Source organism: Pseudoliparis swirei, chromosome 5 (genome assembly GCF_029220125.1).
Source record: "Pseudoliparis swirei isolate HS2019 ecotype Mariana Trench chromosome 5, NWPU_hadal_v1, whole genome shotgun sequence".
In the NCBI taxonomy this organism is placed as follows: Eukaryota; Metazoa; Chordata; class Actinopteri; order Perciformes; family Liparidae; genus Pseudoliparis; species Pseudoliparis swirei.
In genome coordinates, this window is record NC_079392.1 from 5,081,583 (window position 1) to 5,107,619 (window position 26,037).

The window sequence follows — 26,037 nt, forward strand, 5'->3', positions numbered from 1 at the left end:
AATGACGTCGCAGCGCCGTAAGAAGTTACCTGAGACACACGTTGCGTGAGGAATTTGACCACAAGGCAACACGCGATCTTTCATTTGAATAACTTGACTTCAGTCATGGTTCTCTCAGTAAAAGTAGAAATGTAATTTCCTACTCTATGACTCTGTATTGGACCGAAACAGTTCGGACTCAACACAGTTGACAGGTGAACGCAACACGTTGAATAAGCTGCTGCTCGACATTGGTTCGTATATTCTGTTGTATGTATTTCCTGTTTACTGTTGCATATGATCGACGGGCTATGAGCTGAACAGCTACACGACAAGTAATCCATATGTAGTAATCCATATGTAATCGATTGAGCTGGAAGCTGATCAGGTGCATGTCAGCTGTTGTGTTTTATTCAACAATATGCAGGTACACCTTACTTCATTTCCTTATTCCTCACAGTTTGATCATCCATTTGCAATGTGGGAAAAGACAACTAGCAAAGAGCTTCATATTAATCCCGTACCATCTATTGTTGTTGATTTGATGTTGTTGTTGATGTTTTCCTCATAGGAATTAAAACGAGGAAGAATAATAACCTAAATATATTCCGAAAATGTAGTCATGCTCAATTTTCAGTTTTGATCACTCTCAAGTGTTCAACTTTTTTTTTTTTAAGGCCAAAGTTTGGAGGGCAATGGTTTTGCATTTTATAATTACAGGAAGTGTTTCTATTCTATAGTGTTGTTTCCTGTAAGTCTGTAAATAGACTGAAACTAACGCTACATCACTATACGGTCTTAAGAAATATGAGTTGAATCACAAACTCCACGAAACACGGTGTAAATAAACAAATGAACATTATAATCGTCAACAAATAAGGGATTTATTGCATGGTAATAGGCTTCGGTTGCATTACATTTGAGGGACGTAAACATAGACTAAACCTTCTTTGCGTTGTTGTTTGTTGTGAAGTCGACTGCTGTTGTTTTATTATTATTATTAGTGCCACCGAGGCTACACCGTTGTGTTCAAGTCCAAAACATGTCAATGGAAAAACCAAAAGGATCCATCATAACCTTCGCATTGAAACTGCGAAAGGTTATGTTTTGATCGCCGTGTATTTATTTATATATTTATTTTATGTATTTATTTGTATTTGTGTTACTCGCATAACTCAAAAAGTATAACACCGAATCGCATTAAATTTGGTGGAATGATTGGTTATTATCCGGGGACCATTTGACTAGATTTTGGGATCGATCGGGTCAAAGGTCAAGGTCATGGAAAGGTCAACATCTTCTTTTTACCATAGCGCGGTCAATTTGTATCCAATTGGCATGCAACTAATGCCAACATGTTCATAATTCAATGCCCAATCTTGTGATATGCGAAGGTATGCGCTCTACCGAGTGCCCGTTCTAGTTTAGCATTAAATTAATCTTCATATTGACATATCACACAGGTTTGTATTGAACGTAAATGCTCCGTGACTTTATCGTAGATATGGATCACTCCAGTGACTTGAGCGACTTGTACGACGTGCACGACTTGTACGACGTGCACGACATAAACGGCTCCCCCCCCCACCACGAACACCGGTGCTCGGAGGACCAGGAAGGCATGGAGCATCTCAGGAGGAAGATCAAATATTACTTCATGAACCCGTGTGAGAAGTACCACGCTCGCGGACGGAAACCGTGGAAACTCGTCTTGCAGATCCTCAAAATTGCCATCATTACCATCCAGGTAAAATGGATGACCATGAATACAATGTGAATTGTGTGCCGTGTGGCTTCATCCACCCTGATAACACTAGCCCCGCCCCCTTCATTTTAGTTGGTGTCTTTCGGGCTGAGCAACCAGATGGTCGTCACGTTCAAGGAGGAAAATCTGATCACGTTCAAGCACCTCTTCTTGAAAGATTACGATGACGACGGAGGCATGGAGAACTACGCCGTCTACAGCCAGCCGGACGTCTACGACCACATCGACTACATCCTGAAACAGGCAACGACAGTTATTGTTTTTTGCATTTTGGCATTTTCCTTTTATTACCTTCGCATTGAAAATGCGGAAGGTAATGTTTTGATCGGCGTGTATTTATTTATTTGTATGCGTGTTACTCGCATAACTCAAAAAGTATTAAACCGAATCTTATGAAATTTGGTGGGATGATTGATTATTATCCGGGGACCATTTGATTAGATTTTGGGATCGATCGGGTCAAAGGTCAATGTCAAGGTCATGAAAAGGTCAAAATCTTATTTTTACCATAGCACGGTCAATTTGTATCCAATTGGCATGCAACTAATGCCAACATGTTCATAATTCAATGCCCAATGTTGTGATATGCGAAGGTATGCGCTCTACCGAGTGCCCATTCTAGTTGTAAATGTGTTATTACTATTATATAACCGCCTGCATGTGTGAGGCCATAGAGCTTACCTAACAAGCATCATGGGATTGAACTTTGTTCATGTCATATTTTTATATCTGTCATTTAGTTGAGTCGATTTTGACGCTGAACTGTTGTGAAGACATGTCAATTATTAATTTCTAGTATGATCATCTGCACAACATCACGGTGGGCAATCACGAATATGAGAAAAACCACCCCATGATGGTGTGTCAGGAGTTCTACAGGAACGCCAGCATCTTCCCGGCCAGCGAGACCTTTGACATCGACATCGAAGTGATAACTGGTACGTGGGCCGGATTATTGGAGTTATGCATGAGAAGAAAAAAATGAATGCTGAAACCGTGTTTACGGATTTTAGTTTTTTTAATTGTCTTTTTTTCTTTTTTGCTGTGGCATCTAAGAGTGCTTTAATGTTTATCCGATGGATCATCCGACATCGCAGGAGTCAAGTCCACGTTTCATATTGCATTTCAAAAGGTTTGCAAGCACGGCATTTCAATGAAAAGCGTCTCCCGGTGGTTTGAATACGGGATGTGCAACGCCTCAGTTAATACGTCGGCTCTGTGTCTCTCCAGGATGCTCTCTGTCAAGATCACATTTGTCCTGAAGTCAATAAATTTACAGACGGTGAGGTATCGGGAGCTGCCAGACTGCTACGACTTCCATGTCATTGTAAGTCATTTAATTGTCTTCACTGCTCAATAAACATCGGATTTATCAAACATCGGATCGCTTCATTGCTGCAATAAGCGTGACGATGCACGGCACAGACGGGGTCAGGATGACGACAGGTCAGCGTGGAACTTGTGTTTATGTGATGAAACTACCCGAGGGACCAATTCTGAGCAGTTCTAAATCTAAATTAAAGGCATTTTTCACCTTTTACATTATTTTTTTTTTAACATGCCTGCTTTGTCTTTACGGTTCAATAAACAATCAGACTTTAAAATATCTGATCGCTTCATTGCTGCCATCAGCGTGGCGATGAGTCCGAGTGACGATGCAGCTGTTCAGAGTTGAGACGGAAAAAAGTTCAGATGGAAAAAATTCAGTTGAAAAAAAGTTAAATGAAAACAAAGTTTAAATGAAAAAAGTTCAGATGAAAAAAAGTTGATGGAAAAAGTGAAAATGAAAAAAATTGAGATGAAAGTTAAAATGAAAAAAAGTTCAGATGAAAAAAGTTAAAATGAAAAAAAGTTCAGATGGAAAAAAAAGTTGATGGAAAAAGTTAAAATGAAAAAAATTGAGATGAAAGTTAAAATGAAAAAAATTGAGATGAAAGTTAAAATGAAAAAAAGTTCAGATGAAAAAAGTTAAGAAAAAAGGGTAACTTGTGTTATGCAATGAAACTGAGGGCTGAATTATATGCAATTCTCTCCCCAAATTAAGGCATTTCCTACCTTTTTAACTCTTTAACATGCCTGCTTTGTATACAGTGCAATATTATCTCAATGACATGGGAAGTGAAGACTTAGCGGTGGTTTGACTTAAAGGACGTCGTCCATTTATTCTAAAAATGACTTCCTCTACTCCTCTCAAACACGAACAGATAACTTTCGACAACCAGGTGCACAGCGGCAGGATAAAGGTCAACCTGGAAAACGACGTCAACGTCAACGAATGCCGAGAGTGGAAAGTAACCGGAGCGCGTACGTTTGCCCGAGCTGAAGTTTTAGAAGTGTGTCATCTGCTCTTTCTTGACACATTTATTTACCTTATCATTATCTCAGTTGCTTAAAACTATGGACATATTGACTAAATGCACACGGTAAAACGGGAGCCAATTTGGACTTTAGTTCCAGACTGAGGCTCAGGGATGGAGTCGGAAATACACGAGGGCAAAGGGCAAAACTGCTCTTAAGAAATATAATTGTGCCCCTGATATCACTCGGAGGGACAAAAAAATGCCCCCATAATTTCCTCTAATAATTAAGATAAGTTCATGGACTTGTCAAAAACATCATCGCCTATATGACCCGGTCCATAACTACTGCCTAATAGTCTTATTATTGCCATTGTTTATGACAATTGCTCATATACTGTAAGTCTGAAGAACTATATTTTGTATTTTTGAATAAAGGTTAAATAATGTTTCACAGATTTTTTTTAAATGACCCCAATTTATTTTATGTAAATTTTCCTACCCTGGATGGAGAATAATATCCGTTGTTATTGACCTTACGTTTTGTGATCCGTACTTTATTACCGAGTATATCATTTTTCTTCCGATTTAATTATTTTGGGGGTTAAATTGCTCGTGTCCTCTCTCAGCCCGAGGCTTTGCCGCTCATAAAATATGAATTTGAAGAAGTTTAATTGTGATCTCTTTGTTCCGTCAGCTGCCAGAAACATCCACCTGACCGTGCTGTTCGACTGCCTCATCATGGTGACCTGCATCGCCTCCTTCGCCCTCTGCACTCGCTCAGTGATCAACGGGATCCAGCTGCAGTTTGTAAGTTCCCTCCAGCCGACATCTGTACTTTTTATTCGCTCATATGAAATATATGATGCGGATGTCTTCAATTATTGTACTGTATTTATGAAGTGGAGGGTAAGCCAATGGCAAAAATAAATAATGTCACACCCGCTAAATCAATACTGAAGGGGAGCAGTTGCAACGTTTTACGCTCAGTGAAGTTTTAGTTGGTTTGTCAATGTTGATTTTATGAATTATTATGATTTTGTAATTCCCAGATACTCTAATGGTATAAATAGTGTCGGCTTGAGTCGTTACCTTGATGCTAGTGATGTAATATGCTGCCCATCATTTGTTCTACTGTAGTTTGATCTCCACGATTGGAACTATGATCATTTCTGGTCCTGTATTGTTATATTTATTGTTGGTTTCTTCTTGCTTATTGTGTGTGTGAATATGTTATATATAATATATGTAATATATATATTATATATTATGTATATATATATATTATTTTTGTCTTATAATATATATACACACATATTATATATAATTATATTATATATACAATTTATAATATATATAATTTATAATTCTAATATATAAATATAATATATTAAATATATATATATATAATATATAAATATAATATATTAAATATATATATAATATTAAGTATATATTATATATATAAATATTATATAATATATAAATATAATATATTAAATATATATAATATATATATGTATATATATATATTATTTTTGTCTTATAATATATATACACACATATTATATTATATATACAATTCTAATATATATATAATTTATAATTCTAATATATTAAATATACAAATATAATATATTAAATATATATATTATATAATATAAAATATATATATATTAAATATATATATATAAATATTATATATTAAATATATATATAATATATAAATAAAGTACTTTCTCCACCACTGGAGGATATACTATAGTGAACCTCTTTCCAGATATAAACCGTGCCCGTCCTTAACTGTGTTGTGAACAGGAGTACACGGTCTACTGCAAGAAAGAATGTGGTAATCGAGTCCCGTGGTCCGACAAGCTGGAGTTTCTGAACGGCTGGTACATCCTCATCATAGTCAGCGACGTCTTGACCATCATCGGCTCCATTCTCAAGATCGAGATCCAGACTAAGGTAATGTGCATCCTCTAGTATGACGTGGTTTGATATATTACATGATGAGACTATTAGAAGCCGTCTCCACTGTGCATGCACACTTTGATGTTCCTTTGTCACAATTTAAGAGATCTCCTCTTTCTTTTTAGGTGCTCACTAGTTATGACGTCTGCAGCATCTTCCTTGGGACCGGCACCATGTTTGTCTGGATTGGGGTCATCCGCTACATGGGCTACTTCAGGAAGTATAATGTAAGACCAGATCATTCATAACGCATGTGGAGCACCCTGAAATATGTTATGTCGTATACACGACCGTTCAACACTTTGGGGTCACAGACAATTTGGTGTTTTCCATGAAAACTCACTTTTATTTATCAAATTTATTGCAAAATTTATAGAAAATAGAGTCAAGACATTGACGAGGTTAGAAATAATGATTTTTATTTGAAATATTATGTTGTTCTTCAAACGTGTGGCTCAAAGGAAGGCCAGTTTTAAAGCTTCTCTCACCAGCATAACTGTTTTCAGCTGCGCTCACATAAAAATGGTTTTCAAGGGTTTTCTACCCCTCCGTTAGTCTTCTAAGGCAATAACACAATGTACCACTAGAACACTGGAGATGGGCCTCTACACACCCATGTAGACTTCATTAAGCACCAGAGAATAGTATTTTACCACTTTAACTATGTATGTATCTATAGCAGTGCAACATCGTATCTTGACATCACATGTATACGTATATGAATACGCTCTTTATTTGAGTTTTTATCTCAGGCCCATATTCCTGGTGTTTGCACCAAATCACAGGAAGCCGTTAAAAGACGAGACTTTTTACCTGATCTTTTACCAATATCCGTTGTCTGTGGCCATTTTCAGATCCTCATCCTGACGATGAGGGCGGCGTTCCCGAATGTGATCCGGTTCATCTGCTGCGCTGGGATAATCTACATGAGTTACTGCTTCTGCGGCTGGATCGTCCTGGGCCCGTATCACGAGAAGGCGAGCGTGGTTTACATAATAAATATATATAATTAAATAAATATAAATATATATAATTAAATATAAATATAATTAATTATATATACAATTAAATTATATATATAAAATTAAATATATATGATTATACCTACAATAAATTATATATATACAATTAAATATATATGATTATACATACAATAAATTATATATATACAATTAAATTATAAATAAATATATATATTAATATATAATTAAATATATAACTGATATATTGCAAGCTACACAGCAGTACATACTTGTATTAATTAGCACTGTACATCAGCTGCAACATTACAGTAATTCAGATATGAGTGCATCATTGATTATAATCCAATGATATAATAAATATGAAATGAACTAGTCCACAAAATCATTATTTTTGGTACTGTCCACTTCACACTTGGCTTTAGTTATTCGCAACAAGTATTCCAACACTGTTGTACTGTAACCTTTACCCAGGTGGAAGATACGGTTACCTATTGTCATCTGGACAGATTCAAATTAAAACCTCTTTCTCCTCTTGGACCTTTTGGGTGTTTAGTTCCGGACGTTGAACACGGTGTCCGAGTGTCTGTTCTCCCTCATCAACGGAGACGACATGTTCGCCACCTTCCAGGAAATGAAGCGGAAGAGCACCCTGGTGTGGCTCTTCAGCCGGGTCTACCTCTACACCTTCATCTCGCTCTTCATCTACATGATCCTCAACCTCTTCATCACAATCATCACCGACACCTATTACAGGATAAAGGTGACGTTTACTCGTTAAATATTTGTAACCCCTTATTATTTCCGGATTTGTACGCCGGTCGCTTGGAGAAGAGTAATATTTAATTTGCTAATAAAGGGTATTAACTCCCCTTTTTTGCTCCTCATTCAGAAGCAGCAGCTGAGTGGGAACCTGACATCAGAGCTGCACAACTTCCTGTCTGTCTGCAAAGATCTGCCGAATTCTGGGATGTACAGATTTGACGAGAGCAAAGGCTTCTTCCTGAACGGCTGCATTACCAGGTCGGTCATATTGTACAGAGGTCATACGCGTGTTGACCAATGGAGTTCCAGGAACAAACATTTGGTGAAATCTCGGTGTATACACGAGTAGGTGACTTTTTAGCTCAGGTAAGGGGGGGCCGTCCTGCAACCCAAGGTTGTGGGTGGGTTCCGCTCTCCCCATTAGTTGCAAATCAAGTGTCCTTGTCCTTGAGCAAGGAACCCCCAGTTGCTTGCTTCACATCACCACCACTGCTCCACTGTAACTTACTAATGCAGAAAAATGCAGATGCAGAATTTCCTTGGGGTATATTCTATTCTATATATACCTTAAATGACAAAAATAAACGAGACAATAGTTTGATTAAAAGAATAAATATTTATATACATATTTTTTTCTTTTATTCAAACTAAATTAACATGAATATAACACATTTCCATGAATTTTCCAGAATTTTTTTAGGAATTACTTTTTTTTTAAAGCCTTTTCCAGGCCTGGAAATAACCATTAAAAAAATTCCATGACTTTTCCAGGTTTTCCATGACCATATGAACCCTGTATTGCAATATCTACTGTTCTGAATGTCCTTTATCAGCACTAACTTAACTGGGGGTTGCCAAAGCACCTTTTTAAAATACTCTTATATAATTGGTGGACATAACTGAATCTAAGCTGATCTATTTCCCCCTTCCAGGTGCAGGAAGCATGAGGAGACGCTGTCTTCAGAGGCATAGCAGGCATTCAATGTGGATGTATTACAAAGTTTAATATATTCAGAGGGTCCCAACACTTTTCACATGATGCCAGTGGGTTTTGTTGTACATGCCACTGGATTCTTCAGCTGAGTGATTTCATGTGAAGCAGCAGTTTTTCAGTGCTGACTTGACAGAGCTTGAGAGATGAATGAAGTCTGATCTTTGACGCACAGAGCACTTTTAAAAACGCACTTATTTATAACGTAGATGGTAAAACACGATTGTGACGTGTCATCTGGCAATGCTGTACACCGAGGATGAATCGAGGTCGAATAATAAATGAGTGAAATGAAAAATCGCAAGATTTTATTCCTCCGTTGTCGAGAGAAGGTTACAATACAAAAAACTAAAATATAATTTCGTTCTCCTCACATTAATTCCTTGTAATGTTGCAATAAAAATAAAATCCCGTTCCTGGTCGTGGCGATAATAGCTCCACCCAGACAAGTCTTGAGAAGCGATCTGGGGAGGCCAATAGAAACCATGAACGGCTCAAACAGTCACGACTGCAGGAGTCGCGGTGGATGTGGACTTTATTTTCCCAGAGGAAATGATTGTTTTGAAGAGTCGTCGTTGGAGAGATCAACTCGCGTTGCTCTGAAAGCCGCAATGGAATCTGAAATAAGCAGAATATGAATTCCAATGTGCTTAACGGCTTGAGATGGGTCCATATGACCTTCTTCTTGTCCGTCATCGTGAAGCAGAACATCCCTCCAGTGTGGCGCGTGTCCATTTAGTCCAAACACAACCCAGTTGGTGTGACGGCACCACGCACCAACGTCTTAAAACAAGTCTGTACGCCTTAGGAACACCGACACTCCGATATCCAGCGACCCGCTTTGTAACGTTTGAGATCTTGGTTCCTGAGTGTCTCTTGCAGCCGTGCGCGAGTTTTGCGTTTCCAAAAAACAAAACAAAAAACGCGATAAAAGAAGAAGAACAAAGGGAGTTTTTGTGACGCGATCTCGTCTCTCGAAGTCAGTCCGGTTTGGATTGGCTGACGCCAGGAGGCGGCAGGACTCGCTGCTCCTCCATCCGGCTGGACTGGGAACGCTGGATGAGACTCACAAAATCTTCATCTGGAACGGTCGGGCCCTTGGTTTGAGACGGCGGCGCGGCGCACCTCTGGTCGTTCAGCCGGGAGCCCTAAAGCGCCGACGAGAGGGACGGCCAATCACGTGAGTCGAGGCGTGTCGAGAGCACGGGGAGCCCCGCCTACGTCTCTCCTACATTAGTTTATGATCTCAGACACGTGTACTATGTAAAGACATGTTTGGGAGTTAAATAAATATGTTTAATTGGGTGTGAGCACTAAATACTAAGTCACCAAGATGGGTTTTTACCAGTGTTGAAATGTTTAAATTAACTTTGTATTCACCTTCCCAGAAATAATTACAATAACTGAACTCTCCAAAAGAAAATTACAACTTTCAAAATAAAAGTGTCAAGCCAGTAAAGAACCATATAATGTGATACTAAATATATGATTTTAGTCAGCACATGCATGTTAAACTGGTCCACGGAGAAGAATACATTAAACATGCATAGATAATAAAGTTATTATTAATTTGCATCTGTCTTTCTCCCTGAAATGACCAAACATCTCTTGACATTACCGTGGTGCATCTGTTGTCTGGTCGGGCAGGAGGCAACGGACTGGATTTATTCTTCCTCACCTGGCACTTGGCGAGCATATCGAAGAAGACGTCGTCCCCTTCGGGCTGCTCGGCGCCGGCCTCCAGGCGACGGTACGGGGAGGGGATGCGAGGCGACTCTGCGCAGGACATCGGGGCTGGGAGGAGAAAACGTGAGCGTTAGGAGCGTTGCCGACGGAGACGACGACAATCTGCAGCCGTCGCGCTACCTTGAGGGGGGGGCTGGTCGGCGCTGGAGGAGCTGAGACGTAAGCCGGGAAAATGGCTCAGGCTGACCCTCTGGTCGTCCAGCCGACGGGCCTGGGAGCTGGCCAGCAGCTCCAGGAAATGAGCGGGATCCGGTGACGGCGCTTCGGAGTCCAACGCAGCTACAAACGGGAGGGAATTATCATCTGGGTGGAATTTTTTTTGGTGTACGATGCATTACAATTGGTAACTGTGAGGTTAATTTCATTCTGAGTTGTAGAAAAAAAAGATGAGATGTTATTTAAAGGCAATTTAAAGAAACACTTCAAACCGAAAGTCCATCTTTTAAGCATCCACCGCAAAATAGTTTACGGTTGGCTATAAAAACATGTGCCGTGATGAGCTCAGATTCATGACCATTACAAAAGGAGTTCAAGAATAGCTATTTTAAAAGATGGGCGAAAAGTAAAAAGGTCCACAGTGTTCGATACTCAAATCCGAGACGTCGGGTGGCTTATTACTTTTCGTCATCTTTGACACAAACACAATGTCCACTTTTATACTATCGCGTAAACACAAAGGGGCGGACTCACGTTTCCTTTCGGCTACAGGTGGGGTGGAGGAGGGGGAGGGAGGAGCGGCGGGAAGGTCATCCAGCAGGGAGCACCTTTGGTCGTCCATTCGGTTGCCCTGGAAACGAGAGAGGAGGTCGAAAAAGCCATCCTCGCCGATAGTGTCCCGCGATCCAGACTGGGGTGTAAAAAAAAGGAAAAAGATCGGGTCAGCAGGCAGGCGTCAGAATACAGGAAAGAAAGGGTTAACAGTGACCACACAGAGTCACTTCCTACTTCTGAACTCGTGTTACAGAAGCCACTTTTCATCTGGGGCGAAAACATCAAAAACACGTATTGGAATTCTTCAAAATAGTTGATAAATTTTGATGGACACTTTTACACTATTTCTATAGAAAATGCCCTTTTCTAATTATTATTATTGATAAACAGATGTCCTGCTTTCATCTGCACACATGTACTACACTCAGTGTTGGTATACTTTTAAAAGGAAGATTTTAAATTAAAATAAAAACAAAAAAGTCAAAGCATGACTTTCATAGTTTATCATTCTGCAAAAGAAGGGTTGCGCAACAAAATGCAAGTCGTAATCTCTTTGCCATACGAGAAAAAAAACAGAACCAATTAGTTATGGTGGAAGGTGATTATTCCTGTGTGTAATTTCTGACACCACTGTAGAGTTTTTAAATAAAAGGCATTTTCATCAACCATCAATTTGAAAATTTGACGGTTTTTTAAAGTCCGATATTGTTGTGTAACGTATGAGCCAAACACGACGCCACATTGCAACAGACACATTTCCTCCCGCAGTCTTCAGACTGGGAGTGCGCCCGTGTCACATGACACACGGTTTCACTTTTAACTTTAAGTCTCGAGTGTGAATCATCGTCATCGCTCATCTTGTGAGTTCCATGGATGTTATGAGTGAGCGGGACGGTATGTTTACACACTACCGTTCACAAGTTTGGGCTCACTTAGACGTTTCCTTATTTTTCAAAGTAAAGCTGGGTTTTTTTCAATGAAGATAACATTAAATTAATCATAAATACACTCTAAATGACTATTCTCAGGTGTTTAATGAAGTCTCTTCACAGGTGTGTAGAGGCCCATCTCCAGTGTTCTAATGGTACATTGTGTTATCGCCTTAGAAGACCAACGGAGGGGTAGAAAACCCTTGAAAACCCTTTTTATGTGAGCGCAGCTGAAAACAGTTATGCTGGTGAGAGAAGCTATAAAACGGGCCTTCCTTTGAGCCACAAGTTTGAAGAACAAAATTAATATTTCAAATAAAAAGCATTATTTCTAACCTTTTCAATGTCGTGACTAATTTCTATTAATTTTGCAATTCATTGATAAATAAAAGTGAGAGTTTTCATGGAAAACACCAAATTGTCTAGGTGACCAACATTTTGAACGTGTGTATATACAGTATATATATGTATATATAGAAACACCTTTGGAGACTCCGCTGCGTCCAGCTCAGGAGCCGAGTGCTCGGCGCGGTTCTCATCCTGGTCTTTGGGAGACGACTTGGGGGTCTTCTGCTTCTTGCTCTTCAGCCGGTGGAAGAGGAAGAGCTTCGTGGAAGACTTGAGCGTGTTGTTTTTCGAAGATCCCGGGAATGTCTCCTCTTCCCAGTCCTGTACATTCAAAGTGCATCGAGCATTTTATTGAACATCACTCGACAGATTTACGTCAGAGGTTTAACGTTTTAACCGCGTTGATACGACGCGATGGGTGAACAGGGTCTCCGGGAAAAAGAAAATAATTTATTATATCTTCCAGGACAAAAGGTTTCTTCTCGTGTTGGCCCACATGTTGCTGAAGCACAAGGCTTAGACTTAAGACTTAATTTGTGTCGCAATAATAATCAGCTGCGAAGCACCAAATTCAGGAGAACTGCATCCTCTGCTGAGTGGAAAAAAATAAACAGAATATGTGCCACGTAGATTATCAAAAAATAAAATAAAATAAGAACTTCCATGACAAGCAGAGTGGTGCTTGCAGTTGGACAATGTTCTGTATTTTCAAGGTCAGACATGTTTAAGTCATTTCAGACTTACTGGATGAGCAGATGGATCTCTAGTTTGATTCTTGTCAGGACTTGGACTCAGGCCCAGGTTCTCTGCACTGCCGAGTATCCTGGCTGAAGACCTGACCCCTGAAAAGAAAGGATTTAAAATGCAATCGTGTGGCAATTTAATATATATATACACGAGAACTTATATGAACCACTTAATCAGACATCTTTCTGCACTAACATCCCCAATTCATTGTCACTGTTGTTTATCGTGTACGTACATGTTGCTATTCTGTTGTCTTCAATGTCTTTTATATTTATTCTGCTGTTTGTAAAGTAGTCAAATTTCATGTCACACAAACATGGACAATAAAGCCGATTCTGATTCATAACTTTCCCAACGACAGGAAAAGTGTGTTTTTTAAAAAGGTGCCCCGTGTTGTTTACTGCATTGTTTACGTTCATGTAGGACTGGGCTCATGTCAGTGCATCCATAGCACTGTCAAAAAAACACACAGTACTTTAAACAAAAAGAGTGACAATGAAAGATGGCCTCTCCTGGTGGAGATCGTGAAAAAAATTAATTCGGGAATGTTTGAATTTGACATCTCGAAATGTGTGCATAAAGATAATTTAACAGATGCTGGAAACAATGCATCTAAAAATACAAGTACACAGAGGGCGACTGTGGCTCAGTGGTTAGCAGGTCTGTGGTTCAATCCCTGGCCTAGTTCATGTGTCCTTGAGCAAGGCACTTTACCATGAATCACTCCCTGTAGCCGAGTCCATGATGTATGAATGTTACATGATTGTAAATCGCTTTCAGCTAAATTAAATGTAATTTAATGGAATGCTGCAAAAAAAAAAAATGCATTTGTCAATCTCCTGAAAATGACCTGCTTTTTTTGGGGGGGGGGGGTGCACATTTACCTTGGGGGCTGGAGTAACCCTGGAAGCTCACTGGCAGTGCGGAGCTATTAGTGTTGGTGTTGCGGAAGACGTTGGGGGAATGCTGGAGTTGGACTTCAGACCTACGACCAGCCGCAGGTCCGACAAGTTCATCCTCGCCGTCACCTCGCCACTTTTGTCTCCTGTCTGCAACATCAAAGCCAACGTAAGCATACGACGACACAACAAAAAGACAAAATAAACTACTGTTAAGTTGTTGTTTTTTAGACTGGCTTTGCAGTTTGTTTGTCTGTAAAAAACCTTCATGAATTTTAGACGTACAAAATGCTGTTTAATGAAAAATACACTATTCAGGAATATTAAATTCCGGACTAACAGGCTGAGGAGCAGCTTCTTCCCCAGAGCGGTTTCCTCCATCACCCCCACTTTTAAACCATTGATGTCTGTGTTTTATGTTTTATTTATTCTTATTTATTTTTAAATGTCTTGTTTTAAATTAGAAATGTCCCATCTTTATGTTTTTATACATGTTTTTACCTGTTGCTGCTGTACTGACTGACGAGTCTCCAAATTAATTTCATTGTATGTTTTTACAATGACAATAAACATCCTTATCCTTATTCTTTGTTGTTCCCCATGCAACCACTAGGGGGGGTTTGGCCTGATTGCACCCTGAGGGAGGAGGTAAACAGTAAGCAAGTCACCTCTTTGGCAATTTCCAGATGTTTCTCTGCAAAGTACATGGCTTCCTGGTGGTTCCCCAGGGCGGTGTGGGCATTTCCCAGACTCCAGTACGCTCGTCCTTCACCGACTCTGCGACGAGACGAGGGGGGGGGGGGGGGGAAACAGGATGATCAACTTTAGCTGAGCTTACGCAAGAGTGGGCGGGGCATTCGTCAAACTGTCATGCCATACAATCCCCAAAAAGACAAGGCGATCCCAACATGAGCCGGTACGGCTGGAAGTCAACAAGTCCATTTTTTGGAGTAAATTCAATCTCACGTGTGTGCACACGTACTTACTATTATTCACGAATAAGTTTCTATTAATGGAAATAATATTTGTATGAGTAAAGAGACACTTTCAAAAAACAATAATCACAGAATGGGCTTCCAGGACTTTAAACCAAATTTCCATGACCAAACATTTTGTGAAATTTCAGTGTATACATGAAAAAGTGAGAACATTTTGTATTTAAACTAACAATGAGAATTCCAAAGCATAAAGTTTATCACCTTAAATGACACGAATGAATGGGAGACAATAGTTTGATTAAAATAATTAACATTTGTCTTTTCTGTTAAGGCGCGTTCACTTGCAGCGCGACAAAATTGCGAGTATGCCGGCTTATATTTTGAGCGTAATCCTATTAAATTAATATCTATAAATATTTAAAACTCAACGTAAATGCACATATGAATATAAAAAATGTCCATGACTTTTTCCAAAACTTGAGATTTTTTCCCCCCAGGAATTTTCCAGGCATGGAAATAACAATGTAAAAATTCCATGACTTTTCCAGGTTTTCCCATGACCGTATGAACCCTAGTTATATACGGCTTAAATGACAATGTGGCTGTTAGGAGACATCGCGGTTGCTTTCCTTCAGACTGTAAAAATAGGCGGGGGCCTCCCACGAGAAGAAGAACAGCATTGCTTTGTTCTCAGAGATGTAATAAGAGGAAAAGCCTACACACACACACACACACACACACAGACTATCTGCACATTTAGAAAGCACCTATAAAAGAGTAAAGAGGGCTTTATAAAAGATCCATTTGCATCTTTCCTGGCATCTCAAAGCTGTTACGTGTTGAAGACATTACATCCCATGAGACCCCGAGTGTGTCGGCGTTTAATTGCAGCTTTATGGGTGTTTGCAGCAACGCCACCAAATTGCGGCAGGTAATTAGTCCAGAGGCCACCCACTGTCAAACTTTGACGTTCTCATTATACTTCAAAAGACAGTTTGTCACAACGCCGACTACAAACGGCACAAATAATGTTTGAATTCTTGCACTATGTCGATTGTTGTTTGTTTGTCTGTCTAATGTACACAACGGCCGTCAAGTCAAATTCCTTACGTGTCACACGTGGCAAATAAATGTTTCTAAATCAGATTTGATTGGCCGATACCTGTCATCGAGGTCCTGAGCAATGACCAGATGCTTGAGGTGGTAATCAATGGCCCTCTCATAGTCTTGCAGGAGTGTGTAGGTGTTGCCCAGGCTGTAGCAGGCCTGGGCCTCCACGGCCTTGTCCTTCAGAAGCCTGGCCAGCTGCAGAGTCCTCCTGGGGGGCGAAAACAGAGGAGGAGGAAGAGGAGGAAGACGGTTAAAGAATGTCGAGGGCGGGGAGCAGGAGGATGATCGCTATCTACGGCTTTCTTTGTTGCAATCTTCCACGGTTCCTCTATGTCAAGACAATACTGGATCGACACTCGTCTTCCCTCATGGCGTCTGAGCCACGGCGTGTCTGTACATGTTTGTGGTGATTATGGATGACTTGTTGTCTTCAAAACATCTGCTTTACACAAAACCACGAAACACTTTTCTTCATGTAGTTGCAAACAGATTTAAGGACATTCTTATTTCCTTATGTGCTTATAATCGTCCTCATGGTTTTGTGCATTTAATTGTCCTTACATATTTATGCGTCTGTGCTCTTGTGGGTTTGTGCAGATAAAAATGTTAATTAATGTGCACTGACCATTTAAATAAACATAAAAGTGCTTATTCATTCACTGCATTTGTTAACTTCTACTGTGAAAACGTATTTTATATTCTAACTTCCACTTTTATCGTTCATTTTCTGTTTACAGCCTTTACTTACGAATGCCCAGAGGAGTAGTTACACCTGCTGGTGAACTGGTGAACTGCATCATACATGTGTTAAAAAACAATTTATAAAACGGCCATATACTATTTAAAAATGCTTAATAGAAGAACATTTTTATTTAATTTTTTGTATTTAAATTTATTTAACCAGGAAAAGCTTTATTGAGATAAAAAATCGTTTACAAGAGTGTCCTGGCCAAGACAGCAGCAGCACGTTAAACAAAGTTTCAGACATACAACGTAAATATAAAGTACGGTGTCAAAGGAAACAAACTATTACATCATCTTGCTTTTTGTCGCTGAAGCATTTAAAGAACAAAAGAAAAAAGTATTTCAGGATCAGGACTGAAAATGAAAAATGTGATGAGTGAATGTTTTGTCCGTGCATTCTGAAGACATCCAGAAATATCCGTCAACAACAATCCCCGTTTACTCACTTGTAATGACCAGCCGCCACCTCGAACTGGCTGAGGAATATGTGAGCGTTGCCAAGGTTACAGTGGGCCCGTCTCTCAGCGGACTTATCCCCAAACTCTTTGGCGATGAGCAGCCGCTGCCGACGGGACAAACGGGAGGAGGGCGCACGTTACTCAGGGGAGACGGGAAAACACGGGAAAAGGAAATATAATATAATGTGCATAACTTTGTGTTCCTTAGAGTCCACCATGTTCCCACCGGCTCCAGTGAGAAGCTTTGGCATGTTTACGGGACGGGAAGGTGGGGATAGGAACCGCAAACATATAACACACACACTGCGTTTTAATGTTTGTGGTGTCATATATTATCACGCTGCAGTGTGAGCACGTCCTCTGCTCTGTCAGTGGTGAGCTACTCCACACACACACACACACACACAAACACAAGCACACACACACAAATAAACACACACACACAAACAAACACACACACACAAAACACAAACACACACACAAACAAGCACACAAACAAACACAAGCACACACAAACAAACACAAGCACACACACACACACAAATATACACGCACACACAAACAAACACAAGCACACACACACACACACACACACACACACACACACACACACACACACACACACACACACACACACACACACACACACAAACACACACTCACAAACACACAAACAAAACGAAGTGAGCATAGAGCAGAGGCTGCGATGGAGACACTGAAGACACACACACACACACACACACACACACACACACACACACGCGTTGGCCGCCTACCTTTTCGTGTGCCTCTGCTGCTTTTTCAAAGTCACCCAGAAGATAATAACAATTTCCGAGGTTACCATGGGTACGACCTTGGGCAGCCCGGTCGCTTAAGTCCTTCACCAGGCTCAGGTTTGCTCTTTGTGAAAAGAAGAAAACATCAAATGAATCCTTTTTGATCATCACAACAGAAACAACCGTTGAATGAATCCACGATGCTCGGTGGAGTCTGGACCCGGGACGGAGTCGCGCTCGGACATTTGAGTGCCTTTGGGATCCCAGCTCCAGGTTGCACTTGATTTCAAACTTGGGGTTCAAAAGTAAGCTTAACCTGAACTTGAAATTATTTTGACATTATTTTCATGGTCGAGACTAAACTTTACAAAAAAAGTTGATTGATGCATCCAATGTGAGAGTCGGACAACTTTTGTCGTTACTAAACCAACCTGCTTTGAGTCGGTTGCATTTTATGTGTGAGGAATTTGGCGTGCACATTTACAAAAAGTAGAGCAGCTGATGATAGAATCTGAATATGGTACTGAGAACGATGTACATTATTTATTTAAAATGCAAAATGCATTAAATGCTGAAAGCTGGTAATTGGATAATGTTCACTGTTCACATATGAAACATTTCAATTTGACAAAAAACTTGGAAAAATGTGAAATATTTCCAAGATATTTAGAAATATTTATGATGTAACTTTTCCAGTCTTGTTTTTGTATCAGTGTTACCCGAAGATACATGTGTAAAAAAAGCCCTTTTCCTGTATGGGTTGGGCCAGATGGGAACAAACCCGTGACTCTGCTGTTGAGGTCTTGGTCTGAGGAACTAAGTCATTCCTCAGGACTTTCAAAACAAAAGCAAAACAACAAATATAATATGTTTTGATGATGCCAACTCACTCGTAGTACTGTGCAGCTTTCCTGAGGGCTATCCTGGCCTCCTCCGGGAACTCTCCTGGCTCGGCTCCAGTCCAGCAGATGCTCTTCCCCTTGGCGTGGTAAACGTTCCCGAAATTATACAGCGCCCGAGCCTGCCCAACCTACAGCGTGCGCACACACACACACACACACACACACACGAGTGACCAGTGCTGCAATTATATCAGTAAAAATACACTGACACCAGACCTGCGTGTGCGTGCGTGCGGGCGGGAAAACTATTCTCGATGCTGCAGCGAAGACGCTTTTTTGCCACCATCCAGCACGCCAAAACTTTTCTGTGGCTTGCTGAGCAAGACATGCGGTATCGATCGAGAACTAAATTGGATCCATTCGTTCTAATCGAAGCAAACGGGGGGGGCCTTTGGTCATCGAATTGAACCTTTCAAATTGCAGAACGGTAGAAAAAAAGCCAACCATTGTCAGGCTATTAAGATAAAAACAAAAGAAATGTTTCAGCCGCAACTAAATAAGGTCCTTGTTGTTCTGAAATACCACGAAGACATGGCCCACCTTGTCATACATGGCTCTGGTGATGTCCAAATGTCTGTGGCAGCAAACCACGGCTTCGTCATACCGTCCTAAAAGCTTTAATGTGTTCCCGAGGTTGCCGCTGGCTTTCGCCTCGCCGAGATCATCGCCGATTGTTCTGGGGTTTCAAAAAGAAAGGAGGGGGGAAAAAAATGGACGAGTTCAGAAACACAACTGGCAAGAAAGCAATTTACAGCGATGCAGCGGAGAAATGTGAATCATAGGAGGGGGAGATGGGGATTTTAAATGTTGTGTTGTGGTTCAGAATATATTGTTAAGAGTGTAATCCGAAAAATACTCACGGTGTACCTCAATAAAACTAGCACGCCAACGACGGTTAAACATTTTTTTTTTTTTAGCAGGAATTTCTCAAGGTTGTCCAATCCAGACGAAAAAGTGTGCAAAAGGCGGGTATGGTTTTAAAACAGCGATTAAAAAAGGAAGTGAGACTGTTTACCGAGTGAGCGTGAGGTCGTGGCGATGGTACTCCAGGGCTTTGTTGTACTCTTGAAGGTGGAAGTAGGCGTTGCCCAGCTGGCTGTAGATGGCGCTGAGGATCTGAAGGTCCTCCGTTCCAACCTGGATCGCGGACTCGAAGAAGGACACGCCGACGCGGTAGTCGCCGGCCTTACAGAGCCGCTCGCCTTCCAGAGCCAGGTCCAGACACGACGACTCCATCCTGCAGGAAGTGGGAGACGCGTGAGACACCAACGTGAACTCAGGGTCCAGAACTCGAGACATTTCTGAAATACTTCATAAGGATCAAGAAGTCAATGATACCCCTACTTTACATGAGTCTACCCAGAAGAGGGCTGACTGTGCATTACTGTGGACATGGTGAAGGAAATAACTGTTATCCGATTTTAAGTTTGCCGCTCTATAATTCAGGGTTCTGACACATTTTGACCAGTGGATTTCCAGGACTTTAAACCAAATTTCCATGACCAAACTGAAATCTCGGTATAAACATGAAAAATTTAGAAAATGTTGCGTATTGAGAGCATACGCCGGCTTATATTTTGAGCGTCTTTCTTTAAAATATACAGGACTGTCTCAGAAAATTAGAATATTGTGATAAAGTTCTTTATTTTCTGTAATGCAATTAAAAAAACAAAATGTCATGCATTCTGGATTCATTACAAATCAACTGAAATATTGCAAGCCTTTTATTCTTTTAATATTGCTGATTATTTTTTACAGCTTAAGAAAACTCTAAAATCCTATCTCATAAAATTTTAATATTTCCTCAGACCAAGTAAAAAAAAAGATTTATAACAGCTGAGTGTTTGTCAAGGCTCAGGAAACCCTTGCAGGTGTTTCGAGTTAATTAGACAATTCAAGTGATTTGTTTAATACCCTACTAGTATACTTTTTCATGATATTCTAATATTTAGAGATAGGATATTTGAGTTTTCTTAAGCTGTAAGCCATAATCAGCAATATTAAAAGAATAAAAGGCTTGCAATATTTCAGTTGATTTGTAATGAATCCAGAATGCATGACATTTTTGTTTTTTGAATTGCATTACAGAAAATAAAGAACTTCATCACAATATTCTAATTTTCTGAGACAGTCCTGTATATTAATTATTTCAAATTTGGCGTAAATGAACACGTGATTATAACAAATCTCCATGACTTTTCCAAAACTTTTATTTAAGTTTTTTCCAGGCCTGGAAATGACCATTTTAAAATGTCATGACTTTTCCAGGTTTTCCATGACCGTAAGAACCCTGATAATTGTAATAGCAGGTTTGCTTTAACAGCGAGAAACTACTTATTTATTTCATCCAGAAAATCCCATCATATAAAAATTAGGATTTGCTTTTGATCGTGTGAAATATTTGTCGAGACAAGCGGAGGTCAGGCACTTCTTGTAATTGGACATCTCAGGAGGGATTTCGGTCCCCTCCTCTTTGCAGATCCTCTCCAAATCCTTGAGGTTTCAAGGCGGTTGCCACGGCAACGCAAAGCTTCCGCTCCCTCCGCAGATTTCCTATGGGATTAAGCGACGCCGTTGATCTTCTCTTCCTCCGCACGCACACGCATAACGCACACGGCGTACCGATATCACAACAACAACAAAAAGGTGAACACGTGGCTCTCGTGGATGTGCTGCTGTCCGTCAAAGCGCGCCGGTATCCCGCGGCAACGGCATGACAAAGGGTCTTAATCCGCTCGGCGTTCACACCGAGTGTAATGGTCCCGAGATGAAGCTCCAAACGCAGATTACCGACACTGTTCGCAAGGGGGGGGAAACAAAGAGAGAACGGTTTAGCCGATAGTGGGACTTCTCTACGATGTCGTCCTTTGTAACCTGCAGCTCTGAGCCACCTGATGGCGCGTGTCACTTCCCATTTGACCAGATCTCAGTGGTAATTAGAGCAACTTTAAGTGGCTCCGGTGAAACCTAGAGCTACCAGGGATCGCTCAAATTTCCATGACTTTTCCAAAAACTTTTATGATTTACGTTTTTTCCATGACTTCTCCAGGCCTGGAAATGACCATTTTCATATTCCATGACTTTTCCAGGTTTTCGAACCCTGGGTATAATTTACCTCGGCCGAGTACAAATTAAGCGTACGCGCATTATATTGTTACTCAATGGAATCTCTGTTAACATAAATGTGTTGTTCACAATAAGTGAAGATGTAGGGTACACAAGAGTGGTTAACCACAGGTGTCTAGAACTATTTTGCATGTGCAGTGCCGATCGGGTGGGATGTACGGATCGGGTACCGAGTGAAAAGGTTTTGATGTTGTTCCTGTGAAGCTTTAAAGAGCCGATATATATATAAATATATAATAAAAAAAGTATATATATATATATATATAATAAATATATAAATATATATATATATATAACTATATATAAATATGAATACTTGATATCAGATTGGTGAATAGACTTACGTACATTTAAAATGTGTTGATTCTACCCAACAATGACAACGTAGCCTGCAATCGGGTGCAAATTCTCACAATTGGCATGCCATGAAATATTTACATTCGGGTCCGTAAAGACCTCCCGTGGTCCGCTCAGCATCCTTTGTCGGTTTGCCAATAAGGCGTCACGTTACCGCCACCGGAAAACTATCCCCTCACATCGATGTGGACACGCACATCTGTAAATATTCTCGTAAATAAATCAAGCACGAGCGGATAAATAAATAAAAACGTTGACTTCTGTTTGAACATGTGACTGATTATACTTAATATCCCTTTTTTATGATGAACGAATTACACATTTCTCTAGAAAAAAAAATTATATTTTTTAATCGATTTGCAACTTACAATTATTTTCATAATTTAACTGACAATGTGTTTCTAACCAGCTGTAACCAGTGTTTGCATGAAACAATATTTACCTTCGCATTGAAAATGCGGAAGGTAATGTTTTGATCGCCGTGTATTTATTTATTTGTATGCGTTTTACTCACATAACTAAAAAAGTATTAAACCGAATCGCATGAAATTTGGTGGGATGATTGGTTATTATCCGGGGACCATTTGATTAGATTTTGGGATCGATCGGGTCAAAGGTCAAGGTCATGCAAAGGTCAACATCTTCTTTTTACCATAGAGCGGTCTATTTCTATCCAATTGGCATGCAACTAATGCCAACATGTTCATAATTCAATGCCCGATCTTGTGATATGCGAAGGTATGCGCTCTACCGAGTGCCCGTTCTAGTTAGACTTGTAATTGCTTATAATTTTTTTTTAGATATATATATTTTTTGGACTAATCGATGATTTAACTAAATGTTTCAGCTGTAATCCATATGCAATATTATGAGGATAATCTATTATCAAGGTTCAAGCATTAAGGCTCTTATCACAGAATATGAAGCACAAGCAACTTTCTTTAAGATACGAGGCAATAAAAACATATAATTTTTGCGACCATCTCATAATCAGAGATGACAAATACACGGTTATCGTGACCCTTGAATATGCAGCGTACCTCTGGCGGACATGAAGTAAATGCTCCCGGTCCTGCACACGGCTCAGAGAAACGCCGCCGTACGCGACGGTCAGTCCGGAGGTCTCGACAAAAGCCAGACCGAACCACATGACGGGTCCCCAAAAAATCTGGAGACTGACAACGACTCGTCTCTGGGAGAAAAGCCGAATACCGTCGCGCATGGTTTCCAGAAGACAACGACTTCAACTGTCACACAATACCGTCTTTGTCCCGCCTCGTGTTGAAATTGGATCTGGGAAGCGAGAGGAAACCCTCCCTGACACTCACACCGTCATATCTTCCCACCAGAAACATCTGATTTCATGAGTTGGAACACAATAGTCATTTTGACAAAAATGACAACTTAACTTTTTGATCAGGCTGCATGTTTTATATATTTTTACATTCGCATTGAAAATGCGGAAGGTAATGTTTTGATCACCGGGTATTTATTTATTTGTATGCGTGTTCCTCGCATAACTCAAAAAGTATTAAACCGAATCGCATGAAATTTGGTGGGATGATTGGTTATTATCCGGGGACCATTTGATTAGATTTTGGGATCGATCGGGTCAAAGGTCAAGGTCAATGTCATGAAAAGGTCAAAATCTTCTTTTTACTATAGCAGTCAATTTGTATCCAATTGGCATGCAACTAATGCCAACATGTTCATAATTCAATGCCCAATCTTGTGATATGCGAAGGTATGCGCTCTACCGAGTACCCGTTCTAGTTTTAATTCTGTGGCGATAGCAATGTGGGTAGTTACTAGCTATCATAATAAAAAAATGTTTTAAAAGGTATCATATGGCAGCCGTCTTTGACAATCCCCGAGTAAATGCACATTAGAGCTGCAAAATAATGATGAAACAAAAGGAATATCAACAACGCTGGGCCAAAATGCCGTTACATTTCCACAGTTAAATTTGCAGGGCCTCTAACCACAAAGCATTGTACAATAACGTCTCAACAAAAAAAAAGACATCAAGAAACACTGAAGGACGAATTTAACAGGAACCGAGATCGCCCATGTTGTAAAAACAAAACAGCAAGAGAAAGTATAAAATGCTTTCCCTTTCAATTTTAATTGTATCCATATGAATTTATCTTTATGTCAATTGTGTGGTAAAATCTATCAAGTTTGACTATTTCTAGTGTAGATCTCTGAATTGCTGAGAGGAATGATCTGTGGGAATTTTGCAAATAAAGTGAGAGCCATTATTGCAGGTCACAAGTTAAAAAGAAAAAAGTCGAGATCACATCAGAAATGCAGAAAGTTGATTTTTTTACATTTTAAATGTCACTTGTTAGCTACAATAAAAACAGCTCTTTGGAAGCTTGGTGTCGTCATTTAGTCACATATGCAAGACATAAAACCATAAGCATTTCAACATGAATACACCAAACAGATCCTTGTCCAATTAAGGGATGCTCTCTAAAGTGCAAACCATAATTCCCCTTTGAAGAAAGCTTAATTTGAAAGAACCATCATTAGAGACTCAACCCCATTACCCTGCGTTGAAAAGAGGTCACACGTAAAGTTAAATACAATTATAAAAAAACTCAGCTGCAACCCCATCACTGAAGGCATGTGCTCTGGATTAATTGCCTTTCTGGAATAACTATGCGAGAGAAAAAAATGACATTTAAAAAAAAAAAACAATTTTTTAATTAACTCTTATTTTTCTTTATTATTATGTCGTAAAATAATTGAGCTGCAAGTTACTCAACTTATTTCCAGTTAGCGTTGTATCCCATGGTGACGCATGCTTTACGGTTGGGGGGAAATGACAAACTAGCTGAAAATGAGTCTCGTTTCGCGCGAGCATGCCAGCACACGCTCGCGCGCGCGACCCGTTTAACGGCAGAAAACTTAAGTGGAGTGTGTGTGTGTGTGTGTGTGTGTGACGTTTTGGTCCGTTGACGCTAAAAAGACACAACCGAGGAAGAAGTTAAACGAATAAAAAGGCGACGCATCGAGGAACGTGAGCTCACGTTGACGTTTTAAGCTTTAACAAGGGGGAAAACAGAGAAAAAAAGAGCAGCGCGACAACATGACTGACACCCCAAAACAACAACTTTTCACCTACCTCAAACTGAAGCACGCGAATACTTCACAAACATGGCGCCGGCTTCCGTAGATATGTCCCCCAGCATGTAAACCCGTTTTAGTTAATCTTTTCGCTCGGTTGTTTAGTTATTAAACTCGTCGCTCCACCATCTAGGAGGAAGATGACTGCGTGTCTCGCCAAGCAGAAGTTGAACAAGCCACTCCTCGCGCTGAAAATCTGACTCCAATTAGGAGTCGACGACGTGCTGCCTTCAGGTTCCTTCGGAAATGTTGGTACCGTTGCTCGTTGAGACATACGACCCGATCAGATCTGAAACAAATATACTTTACATGTGACGTTTGGAGTGTGTGTGTGTGTGTGTGGGGGGGGGGGGGTCTAAGGCT

General features: G+C 40.2%; 1 protein-coding gene and 1 pseudogene across 4 annotated transcripts; one reads left to right on the plus strand and one right to left on the minus strand.

Moving 5' to 3' along the window:
- On the plus strand, window positions 1-9,159 carry mcoln3b (mucolipin TRP cation channel 3b). 4 transcript variants are annotated; one of them, XM_056414676.1, is made up of 14 exons: window positions 5-233; window positions 1,482-1,726; window positions 1,817-1,987; window positions 2,541-2,682; window positions 2,801-2,876; window positions 2,975-3,071; window positions 3,949-4,048; window positions 4,739-4,851; window positions 5,860-6,009; window positions 6,141-6,242; window positions 6,870-6,992; window positions 7,552-7,758; window positions 7,888-8,018; window positions 8,693-9,159. In XM_056414676.1, exons 2-14 carry the CDS (start codon window positions 1,484-1,486, stop codon window positions 8,730-8,732), a joined length of 1,695 nt encoding a protein of 564 aa, XP_056270651.1. In that variant the 5' UTR covers window positions 5-233; window positions 1,482-1,483; the 3' UTR covers window positions 8,733-9,159. The 4 variants fall into 4 exon arrangements, with proteins under 4 accessions (XP_056270652.1, XP_056270651.1, XP_056270653.1 ...); XM_056414678.1 differs by lacking the exon at window positions 1,482-1,726 and having other exon boundaries at window positions 11-233; XM_056414679.1 differs by lacking the exon at window positions 1,482-1,726 and having other exon boundaries at window positions 11-194.
- LOC130193874 (G-protein-signaling modulator 2-like) lies at window positions 9,043-25,849 on the minus strand (annotated as a pseudogene).
- Between the last annotated feature and the right edge of the window lie 188 nt (window positions 25,850-26,037).

Excerpts from the sequence above, each read along its gene's own strand:
- mcoln3b (XM_056414676.1), top strand. The coding sequence starts at position 1,484 with ATGGATCACTCCAGTGACTTGAGCGACTTGTACGACGTGCACGACTTG. Across the intron at positions 2,683-2,800 it reads CGACATCGAAGTGATAACTG|AGTGCTTTAATGTTTATCCG; the intron begins GTACGTGGGCCG and ends GTGGCATCTAAG. Across the intron at positions 6,010-6,140 it reads AGATCGAGATCCAGACTAAG|GTGCTCACTAGTTATGACGT; the intron begins GTAATGTGCATC and ends CTTTCTTTTTAG.